We start from the raw sequence: 12,296 nt of genomic DNA, 5'->3' as shown, positions 1-12,296 counted from the left end.
TAAGCTGTGATCCAGACCAAATATTAAAGTTCTTCACTTTTCTTTGAATTATGTTCCTTGATTTTGCTAAGATGTCAAGACAAAATGAGATTTATCCTATTTTACCTTTCCTTTTGAGCTGTAAAGCCTTCTTCCTTCTTCTATGGAAGATCAACATGCTAAGAATTACCAGAATCAGACCAACTGATAATGGCAGAATCAAGAAAAGTACTTTTCTTTTCTTTCCATCTGATTTCTCCAGACTATCTGCAAGTATCCATTCCGCAAAAATAATCAATTTCACTTTCTGTCCAATCCACGGGGGAGATAATTTTTATATTGAATTAAAAAAGATTCTGTAAGCCTTTGGAGTACTGCAGATCATTTTGAATTTGTTGATATTGAGTTCTAAGGGTTCTAGAATTCAATATAATGCAAGTCATTTTTAATTTTTGAATGTTACTATAAATATCTTTAATTTTGAGAAGATTTTTTCTTTGATTCAAGCCACATGCATCTCAACTTCTTGTTCTACAGAAAACTAAATACCTATCAATTGGTTCCAAAGAAGTGACTGCAACCATACATTCTTTTACTATTTTCAGGTAATCCATCAAAAATCTTTAAGTGACAACAAAACCTACCTGGTTCAGAAGCAGCCATTCTTATGTAGATATCTTGACCTTCATCGGAAACCACCTTAATGTCAAGCAGATCCTCGAACCACAACAAGCATCCACTTCCTCCATTGCGTATGTCAGGATTTGCGTAAGCCATACAAGAGCAATTTTTAGAGCAGGTATTCTTGCATTCTTCAAGTGTCATAGTCACATCGGACCAGGAATTCCGTGTGTCTGGCAATTTGATATGCGAATACTTCAAAAATTTATGTCCTTGAAGGCAATTTAGTTCTGTTTTCCGAACACAGCCACCTGACCAGTTTCTCTTCTTCCAAGCTTCACTATTGTTGGGCACAAATCTGTCTAAGCATCTACATACAGTAAAATCTTGACTGTTGCAAGTCCCGTATGCGCCACACAGTTTGTAAGCATCACAGTTATCTGCGGGTATTGAGAGTTGAGGGATCCAATCAGATACATGATCACCCCAAGTCCAAAGTTTTAGGGCACCATTCTGATTTAGTATCAACCTTGTGATAACTGAAGATATGAGCTTATATCCAAAATAAACCTGTGTCTTACTTGAGAATATCTCATATTTGTATAAATGACTGCCTCTTGGGTTTCTTGTTCCACTAAAATGAAGACCATTCCACGGTCCTGATCGATAGACAACATTTGACCCCTTCAGGATGTTCTGTGGATATCCAGAAGGATCACAGTGATACGTATAATCACCTGGAGCTGGATCCTCTTGGGTCTTCCACGATGACAAGTACACCTCTCTGTCAGTTAAAAAGTTCCAACCAAGCTTCATGCCTGGTAATAGTGTATCAGTTGGGTGATCAAAACTCTGCCAAAGGAAATTATCATCACCAGCTTGTTTCACAACAAGATTCCCAGAATCCAGCAACTGTGCAATGGGATTCTGCACAGATGTAGAGGTATTAGTTGACCATACAACATTGTTAGTGTCATTGAGAAGGACGAGACGTCCTGGCTCAATAACCTTAAGGATACCTGATCCACTGGTCAAGGGAGCTTCTCTGTTGGCAACCCACACCACTGTCCTAACAGATAAGCTTTTGTACCACATACCCACGTAGCGATTTTTGGAACTACCTGAACTGAAAAACCCCATTTCAAAGGTTCCATCAGGTGAAGTAATATTGGCATCACCATCTTTTAGAAAGTGGGTTGTACTTATGGTATCTGTAGCGCCAATGCTGCGTTGAACAAAATACAAATACATGAGCAAGAATAAGTGAAAACTCTCCCTTAGCAATTCCTTCATGCTTCGCGATCCAATAGACGTTGTGTTGTCTTTCCTCTATGTCGAAGTGCTTAGCAAGTCTGCCTTCCGACTCTTATGACCAGTTCATGCAGCATATTGATGACACTTGACCTGAGTCCTATTTGAACACACCTTAGCTTGGCTGGTTTGATTAATACTCATCGTATTCTTTGGTTTTGAGATTATTTGTTTATAATGAATAGTTGAATTTAATTACAGCCACACATGGATGTTGGGGCCATGCTCTATCTTATTTGCTTACAACAACAACATCAAATCACTGACACAGTTGTGGTGATATGACTCCTTCATTCTTAATTAAAAGTCTCGGGTTCAGTCTTATGAAATCGCCTTTGTTAGAAAGCGTTTTATCCCAATGTAACTATTTTTAATTTAATCAGTTAGTGGTGCGGCTATTTGGGTTAGTTCTCAGAATTTTTTAGACTCTGCATTTGGATTTTATACCATCTCCATTCAGAAAGAAAAGACTAGTCAAAAGGTCGTTGTCTATTCAAATAATAATAATAATAATATTGCATTCCTTTCTTTTTCATCATAGTAACTTCAAGTACTCATGTGTCCAAAACTGAGCGTCTGGTCCCAACTAGGGATGTAACATCTGATCAGCATTGTTTATAAATGACCAATATTTAGTAAAAATAAAAATAAAAATGGACCTCTCAGATTATGATTCATTTTGGTACTATATAAATGCTACGTTTTCAATTCCATGCACCGACGTTCATATTAATCAGTGTATTTTATTCAAAGTATTTTTAGATGTGTGTTGCACATGCATGCAACAAATAGTATGTACGAAATAAGTCATTAAAATTGCTAATGAGAAACACTAAATTTAAAATGGAAAAGTAAATACCAAAATTAGCCAATGCAAATGACTTTTTTTAACTGAACGTAAAATAATTTTAACTTTCTACGTACCTGCAAAATTTGAACAACAAAATTATTTTTGTATTTAAAATGTACAATGTGTTGCGATTTTGATGTTATTGGGCACTACCATATAATATATTTATATTTTACCTAATACTTTCTTATAGACGATGTTTTTAGTATATGTTTCACTTCAAGGATTCAATTAGCAGTGTTCAGGAAAGCGAAGTGATGCGAGCCTCTAATACTCAGCGCTTCATCGCTTAAAGCGTTCATTAAGGCCTTATCGCTTTTTTCCGCTTCACACTTCCCTGAATACTGTCAATTAGTTTGTCATGATTAAAACACTCGGTGGATATTGGTATCCCCATCGAAAATGCAAGGTACAATTATGTAAAAAAGAAAGAAATGGAAGCAAAAAAAGAAATGGATTAATGTGTAAAAATTTGTCTCGTACTTTTATTCTTACTATGATTTCTATTTTATGAATATAGTGTATAGTATATGATTAATGAGTATTTTGTTATTCGATTAAATTAAAAATTGAATTATTAAAAATAAAAAATTGATAAATTGAACCAATAATAGATAAAATGGAATCACGAGCTATGAAACATTGAAACTGGCATTTTTTTTATCGTTTAAGTTTAATGTTGCTACTTTGTCGTGTATAAGCATCCTCCTCTCTTTTTTGTTTATTATTTTTAAATAGGATTCTTTTAAAATACATTCATGATTTGCCAATATTTACCTCAACTTTCTGTCAATTATATTGCATCAAACTCTTTAAAAAAATTACATAGATATTGTTGTCTGATTTGAATAATTCTTGTAGACTTTTTTATGATCCATTCCAGGCATGCAGAGTCTAATTAGTATTTATTTAGCTAAAAAATTCCCTTTGGATATATATGGGAAAAATTATGCGGTTAAGCAAACTTATACTACTTAATTATTCATCATAGCAATAGTTTGCTATAATTACCACTCGCGACTAACATTATACATTAATTACGTGGGCTGACTTTGAGTTTGTATAATTAGCCACGTTTGTATATGTATAATTCGCCACATTTGTATATGTATAATTCGCAGCTAACAATTCTTGTTTGATTTGTATTTGTATACGATTGTTTGTATTTGTATATGATGATGATTTCCTTTGATTTTTCAATTTTGTCATCATATACATTCAATCTTTTTGTGTATAAATTTTTAAAGTTTGTATAAATGTGTAGTTTTTGGATTTTGTATAATATAATTTATATAATGTAATCTGTATAATATATTTTGTATAATTGTTTAATGTTCATACGTTTATGTTTGTATCAATTCGTTATTTCGAGTTTTATTATATTTGTATAATTCCAGACTTTATATTACCCAATTATACAAAAACACGTGAATTATACAAACGAGATGTGAATTATATAAATTATTGTCCTCTCTCGCTCGCCTCTTTCCTCCCTCTCCCAATCTCGCTCGCCTCTCTCCTCTCTTTCCCAATCTCGCTCGCCTCTCTCATCCCTTTCCCAATCTCTCGCCAGAATATACAAATACATATGTGTAAATATACAATTATCTAACCGATATACCTATACAATTCACCCCTCCTTCTCTCGCTCGCCTCTCTCCTCTCTCTCCCAGTTTCGCTCGCCACTCTCCTCCCTATAACATGTAGCTAAGAATCGTAGTTAGCAAACTATAGTTATGGAGTGTAATTAAACTATATTCTTTCATCTTAAATTTTGTGGATCCAATTTTTTATGTGAGAAAAACTAAGAGGAAAAAACAAAGAGTAGAGAAATATATATTACGTATTTGTCATTGCACCATAAAATTAACTTGATTACAAAAAAAAAAAATACTATAATTATTTCTTTACAAGATTTTGTTACCCTAATAATTAAATTCAAGAACGATCTTGCTCCTCTCCATTTTCCCAAGTTTTTGCTTGGATGTGAGACACATGACAGATAAAAATTAATGGCTAAGATTTAATTGATTAATATAAGATTCTAACTATGTTAATATTTTATAAGAAAAATAATAATATCATAATCTTAAATTGTATGTTATAGCTATAGTTTGCATAATTGCGCTCCATAGCAAATTTTATGTTTGCTATGGAGCTTTTAATTTGTATAATTCGCTACAAACATTCAGTTTTATACAAATTGTTCAGTTTTGTATAAATTTATTTATGCATTGTAATTTGTATAATAAGATCTGTATTTATATAATTATAAGTGTATAAGACGAAAATATATGTATTGTATTTGTATATACAATTTTCTCTCGCTTTATACAAACATAAATGCATTTTATACATTTTATACTGAAATGTATAAAATGACTAATTGTATATCGAACCAGATGGCAAAAAAAGGGGGATGTTTGCTGCAAATTACAATTAAAATAAACTATGGCTATTTCATACAATTTGAATTAATAGTTTGCTATTTCATACAATTTTCCCAAAAAACAAAGAGTAGAGAAATATATACTCCCTCCGTCCACTTTTAATTGTCATGGTTTTTTTTTAGAGTCAAACTATAAGAACTTTGACTAACGTTTTACGGTGTATTTTTTCATCATATTGATATGCAAGAAATTGCAATTTATAGTACTTTTAGTATAGTTTTTGAATATCTATATTGAATTAATGTAATCAATTTAACTTTAAAAATTAGTCAAATTGACTTTTGAAAAGCGCAACACGACAAATAAAAGTGGACGGAGGTAGTATTATGTATTTGTGATATTACCATAAAATTAACTTAATTACAAAAAAAATACTATAATTATTTCTTTACAAGATTTTGTTACCCTAATAATTAAATTTATACTACTCCTAATCCTTCAGGAATTAAAAAAGGAAAAGCTATTAATTAATTTCCAAATTCTTATTGAATTTGTGTAAATATTCACCTCCTTTTCCTACTCAATTTAGGAATGCTCTTTATCTCAAGCTTCTATATATATAGACCATAGAATTATTTTTTCTCCTATTTTCATGCATACAATGGCTTCTTCTTCTTCTTCTTCTCCACTTCCTTCAGAAATAATATTTGAAATATTAACTCGAACATCTTTGAAAACACTAGATGCATGCAAGGCCGTTAATAAAGAATGTCATGATATAGTTTTCGAATCGAATTTCATGCCACAATTCTGTCAAAGAACCCAAAATATTTCTGGATATTTTGTCCAAACTCTCTTAAATAACAAGCATGTTACAGAATTTGTATCAATGGATGGGTGTTCAGGGGATACTAAAACCCCGTTCCATCTTCCTATTAATGATATTACAGCAATGCCTTGCGGAGATTTTGACATGAAGATAGTCGCCTCCACAAAGCAGGGCATACTCTGTTGTGTTAGAAGAATTGGAAGCAGATATAGATATTATATTTGCAAGCCAAGTACTAAACAATGGATAAAACTACCGAATCCTAGAGTACGATTTGAAACTGTCAAAGTTGCCCTCATTGTGCTGAAATCGAATCCTCTGCATTTCAAGATCATAAGGTTGTCATCACCTAAGACTTCTTATCATCATTACAGAGTATTAGGAAAGGATTACTATCGTCGTGAAGTTTTTGATTCAGAACATTGGAAGTGGAAGCAAGAAAAAGATTTGTTAGTCCCTGAATTATTGTGCTTTGACATGTTTGCTCCAGCAGTTAATGCAAGTGGTTTGGTTTATTTCAAACTACGCGATGATCTAGTAATGGCTCTAGACTATAATGGGGAAGAGGCTTTCCCCAGATTTTCACTTCCAAATCAAGCTTTTGATTATGAAGATTATCGATATAACCAACTTGTGGAGTATAATGGGAAGCTTGGGTTTACCTGTTTGTCACCAAGAGGGATAGGGCTTTGGGTTTTCGAGAATGAGAATCATGTTTGGGAGTTGAAAAAGGAAGTAGGCATTGAAAGTATAAAGGAGGTGACAAATTTTCCAACTCCTTCTGGGATTTATAATGCAGACATTGCTTTGATGAAGGATTACTATAAAGTTTACTTTTACAAGCTGCAAGATAAGAGCTTTAACGAGGTGAAACTGAATAAATGCCGTGATGTTCAAGAAGTTTTCCCTTTTCGATCAGATTTAGAGCCAGTTGATCTGAGTATGCTACGAACCAACAACACTTTTTCATTGAACAAACTCCTCTATCGTTTCTTTTTTATTTTCTTAAGTAGCCTTTTTGCTTTCTTTTTACTTCTTGGTACGTTGTCTTACCATGGATGAACTGCAGATTCTGTCAAAATTTATGTTTTATATTTTTTATGGTAAAATTTTCTAGTTACTAACTTTTTGCTGGATTCCTATTTATTGGCTATTGCTTTTCTTAGTCCCCTTTATGTTAAAAGTAGCATATTTTTCGGTCTCCAAACAAATTCTATGCAAAAAAGCTAGCTACTGATAGATCTCCAGTAACATCTCCTTCAACTCGTTAAGAAATGCTAAAAGGCGTAAATGCATGTCATTCAAAAAAAAGAAGAGATGTTATGGGTGGAAAAAATGTCAAATATATATTCTGAGAGGAAGAGTCAACTATATTTTGTTAGACTGCAAGCTTGGAAAGAAATTGTTTCAAACAAGTTAACTAGTGTTCTCTGCTTTTCATCTAATTTCTAACGGGGTGTCACCCGTTGTACTATGTGCAAATTGGCTAGAATGTAATTCAGTATCTGATGCATCTCCTTCCATGTAAAAAGCTGGTAGTTTAGCCTGAGGCAGCGTACCTTCATTGTTTAACATTAGAACTACGGAAGACATACTTGGACGATCATCTGGACGTTCTTGGACACATAATAGACCAACACCAATTGATCGTACCACTTCTTGAGGTGTAGAACAAGAATCACCTACGCGTTCATCAAGTAGTTCTATTGACCTACCTTCCTTGTTGAGTTCCCATGCCTGTAGATTTTACAAGCTTATAAGCATCACTAGCCTTGCAAGATACTTGTTAGTTGCTAACACCAATGTATAAATAAGAAAAATACTTAAAAATCTTACATGCCCGATTAGACTACGGTTAAGGTTTGAAGGAGCGAATCGTCTGTTGCTTTTTCCACTCACAATTTCCAGTACTAAGATACCAAAGCTATACACATCTGATTTTACAGAGTATTGCCCATATAGCGCATATTCTGGTGAGAGGTACCCGCTGCAGAAAATGTACACAAAATATAGTTACTAATGCTGGAAAACATAACTATCTCAAGCATTTCCTACTACCCAGTAATAGATTCTTACTATGTTCCAATAACTCGGTTTGTCATGGCTTCATTACCATCCTCTTCATGGCATCTTGCTATACCAAAGTCTGATATCTTTGCATTCATATCATTGTCTAGCAAGATGTTAGTAGCTTTCAGGTCTCTATGAATTATCCGCAGTTGAGAATCTTGATGCAGATACACAAGTCCCCGAGCAATCCCATTGATGATGTGAAATCGCTCAGACCAGTCTAATATCCTGCTTTGTCTGCCACCTGCCAAATTTTGTTGGTTCACTAAGCTATAGATAGAAAGTTGTTCTAAAACATCAAACTAAATCCGTCCATTCACGTATTGAACGTAAAGATCAATTTGAGCTACTGTGTACATTATTATTAGGCTCTAATCTTAGTTCACTCCTTACATGTTTTTTTTTTTCTTATTTGATGGGAGATTCGAAACTGGGAGAAGATAATTCAGTATACACAATATTGGTATGGGAATTTGTTACCAAATATAAATGAATCAAGACTTCCGTTTGACAAGTACTCATATATCAACATTTTTTCTTCTCCTTCAGAGCAACATCCAAGAATCTTCACAAGATTTCTATGCTGAAGTTTGGCAATATATACCACTTCGTTCTTGAACTCATCTTCTCCTTGCATGGATGTTTTAGACAGCCGCTTGACAGCTATTTCTCGTCCTTTTTCAAGTATTCCCTAAACATCAAAATCTGCAAGTTAAATATTTTACATATCGTACAACAACATACTTGGTGTAATCCCACAAGTGGGGTCTGGGGAGGGTGGTAGCTGGTGTGTACACAACCTTACCACTACCTTTTGAAGGTAGAGAGATTGTTTCCGATATATTTTATATCTTTTTTCCCAAAAAGTTAAATAAATATCTAACTTGAAAGGTATTTAAGGTACAAAGTAAGGTATGCTTCCCAAAAAGGACTGGAGAAATTATGAGAATCAGTTTAGTTTAGGTCAAAAAACGCTCCAGCATATACTTAATTCATTACATTTTGCCTACTAAAGATGAAGGCTTTGCTCTGGAGGACCAGGAAGCTCTGTCAGTTATGTAGACTTTGTGTGATAAGCTGGTATTTTTCTTGTACAAAATTGCTCATGAAACAAGTGTTTTTACCTTATAAACAGGACCAAAGCCCCCCTCTCCAATCTTTCTGTTTACTGAAAAGTTATCAGTAGCCTTAGTTATGGTAGATAAGTCAAACAGTGGTATCTCAAATTCTTCAGTGCAACTACCACTGTTGTAATCCTGCTTGATACTTCCGCTGTATCTCGATTTCTCTGCAGCTAAAAGGAAATTGATTGAATTGTGTTAAAGCAGCAAAGACCATCTTCACTTCTAATTGAATTTCACTTCCTCTATTTTGCTCAACGATCAGGCAAAAAAGTGACCTATCCAGCTTACCTTTCGTTTTAAGCTTTAAAGCCTTCTTCCTTCTCCTGTGGCATATCAGCAATATGCTAAGGATTACCAGAACTAAACCAACGGATAATGGAAGAATCCAGCATAGTGCTCTTCCTTTTTCACCATCTGATTTCTCCAGACTATCTGCAAGGTCCATTCCAACAAAGTAATCAATAAATTTGATTGTCTCTACCTGTTGATCACTTGGGGGAGTTGATAACTGATATTGAGTTACAACATTCTGCTGGATTTTGAAGTACGGTACGTCATTTTTAATTTGTTGACATTTAGTAGAGGTGTTCTGCAAACATTTGAAGTACTGCAAATCATATGTTTAGTTCTCAATGAGTTTTTTCCAACTAAATTCCTCTTTTATTTCGTCTTAGATTTTTAGCTGACAGATGCAATAACTCATTATGCTTATAGATTTAGCTTTAAAATTCAACACCTCAATCTAAGTAGTAGCCTTTTATTCTACTAAAGTTTTAGTTCCTAGCTATACATATATATACAGCTTTGATATTTTGTTCTAGTAGTAGATACTTACAAGCATAAACACAGTTGAAATTTAAGTGTATGTTTGCTTAATCCCATGTGTCAGCAACCATAAATTTAGGTTTTTATTTTCAAGTTACAAATGACAAATCATTGTTAACTGTTTCAGTAACAAACATACCTAATTCAGAAGCAGCTATTCTTATATAGATATCTTGTCCCTCTTTAGATAGCTGTCGAATGTCAAGCAGATCCTTGAACCACAATAAGCATCCACTTCCTCCATTGCGTATGTCAATATTTGAGTAAGCCATACAAGAGCAATTTCTAGAGCATATAGTCTTACATTCTTCTAGTGTCATAGTCACATTGAACCAGGAATTTCGTGTGTCTGGCAATTTCATATGCGAATACTTTAAAAATATGTCTCCCTGGAGGCAGTTTAGTTCAATCCTCCTAACACAGCCACTTGACCAATCTGCCTTTTTCCAATCTTCATTATGTTTTGGCATAAATTTGTCTAAGCATCCACATACAGGAGAATTTTGACTGTTGCAGCTACCATATGCGCCACAGAGTTTATAAACATCGCAGTTGTCTGTGGGTATTGAGAGGTAAGGGATCCAATCCTGTGCACGGTCACCCCAAATCCAACGCTGTAATGCACCATTCTGACTTAGTGTCAACCTTGTGATAACCGAAGATGTGAGATAAAATCCAAAATACACATCCGTCTTACTTGAGAATATCCCAAATGTATACAAAGGACTGTCTCTTGAGCTAATTGCCCCACTAAAATGAAGACCATTCCACGGTCCAGACCGATACACAACATCTGAACCCTTCTTCAGGATGTTTTGTGGATATCCAGAAGGATCACAATGATATGTATAATCACCGGGAGCTGGATCCTCCTCGTTCTTCCATGATGACAAGTACACCTCTCGGCCAGTTATAAAGTTCCAACCGAGCTTCATGCCTGGTAATAGTGTATCACTTGGGTGATCAAAACTCTGCCAGAGGAAATTTCCTGGGTTATCATCATCAGCTTGTTTCACAACAAGATTCCCCGAATCCAGCAATTGTGCAACAGAATTCTGCACAGATCTAGAGGTATTAGTTGACCATACAACACTGTTAGTACCATTGACAAGGACAAGAATTCCTGGCTCAATTACTTTCAAGATACTTGATGCACCAGTCAAAGGAGCTTCTCTGTTAGCTACCCACACCACAGTCCTAACAGATATGTTCTTGTACCATATACCCACATAGCGATTCTCCGAATCACCTGGACTGAAGAACCCCATTTCAAAGCTTCCACTATGTGAAGCAATTTTATCACCATCTTTGAGAAACTGAGTCGTCGTTATAGTACTATCTGTAGCACCAAAAGTTTGATGGATAGAATAAAAGTACAATAGCAATAACAAGTAAAAATCATTCTTTAGTAATGCATTCATGAAAACTAATTAATATTTCTTCTGGGAGATGAGCAAATAATTGAAACATGCATCTCCATATAGATTTATGAAGTTAATGGCCTGACTATAGGACACAATGGTATGGAGTTTAATATAGTTTGCTTAAAGTTTCGAACTTTGAGGTTGTTTTAATAACAAGCTAAACACTAGAACTACGTCAAAAGTAGTCGAAATGATTGTACTTTTTATCATATGAAAGTAGTATTATATATTCTGGACGCACCTATAGATATAAATTAATATAGCAGCATGTGGATGTCTGATTAGTGTTCATGTGATCAATCCAACATAGAAAATAGAGTCCATATTAATTAAGATATCCATAAGACGTTAACATACATTCTCAGACAAAGCAATATTAGTTTGTAATCATTTGGACATATCATTGTCCTTAACTTCGAGAGAAGGGGCGGAGCTAGATAGGATCGAGGGTTCATCCGAATCCTCTTAGGTGAAAAATTACAATGTTTACACATGGTTAGAATTATTTTTATGTCTATATAGTAGATGTTAAATCCCTTTAGAATTTTTCGTGCAAACTTCTTCAAATTTTGAACCTACTTAGTAAAAATTCTAGTTACGCCACAACCTCTAGGCATAAGTTAGATTACTAGGAGCAAAAATTAAAAATAAATCTATTTGATGGACAACTATACACTTAAATGCAATTCTAATAGTCTATTTCCTAATAGTTGCTATTCTACATGCGTAATTTTCTTTACACTATTAGAGTAATTTATATTATTTAACCCCAATTATTTGAATTGATTTAGTTGAAGAAAGTCAAAGAACACTAATAATGGGTTTTGTTGAGCTTTAAAAATATGACAAAGTGTATCTACTGAGCTTTGAAAT

The 12,296-nt window shown here is 34.1% G+C and overlaps 3 protein-coding genes and 1 pseudogene across 3 annotated transcripts in view; 2 read left to right on the top strand and 2 right to left on the bottom strand.

Moving 5' to 3' along the window:
- The window catches only part of LOC125808907 (universal stress protein PHOS34-like), an 89,368-nt gene that overhangs the window by 62,670 nt on the left and 14,402 nt on the right, over positions 1–12,296 (top strand). The gene's annotated exons all lie outside the window — the stretch shown is intronic.
- LOC125807799 (G-type lectin S-receptor-like serine/threonine-protein kinase At4g27290) lies at positions 92–3,185 on the bottom strand (annotated as a pseudogene).
- Positions 6,041–7,210, top strand: LOC125807788 (uncharacterized). Its single transcript, XM_049487527.1, has 2 exons — positions 6,041–6,989; positions 7,098–7,210. Exons 1-2 carry the CDS (start codon positions 6,041–6,043, stop codon positions 7,208–7,210), a joined length of 1,062 nt encoding a protein of 353 aa, XP_049343484.1.
- Positions 7,308–11,267, bottom strand: LOC125807777 (G-type lectin S-receptor-like serine/threonine-protein kinase At4g27290). Its single transcript, XM_049487519.1, has 7 exons — positions 10,139–11,267; positions 9,463–9,606; positions 9,175–9,344; positions 8,531–8,741; positions 8,057–8,294; positions 7,817–7,967; positions 7,308–7,717 (listed from the first exon to the last, which is right to left on the bottom strand). Exons 1-7 carry the CDS (start codon positions 11,265–11,267, stop codon positions 7,418–7,420), a joined length of 2,343 nt encoding a protein of 780 aa, XP_049343476.1. The 3' UTR covers positions 7,308–7,417.

Source organism: Solanum verrucosum, unplaced genomic scaffold (genome assembly GCF_900185275.1).
Source record: "Solanum verrucosum unplaced genomic scaffold, falcon-dt-bn FXZP01000277.1, whole genome shotgun sequence".
Classification (NCBI taxonomy): Eukaryota; Viridiplantae; Streptophyta; class Magnoliopsida; order Solanales; family Solanaceae; genus Solanum; species Solanum verrucosum.
The sequence above is the reverse complement of the archived record's forward strand: the minus strand, read 5'-3'. Positions and strand labels throughout refer to the sequence as shown.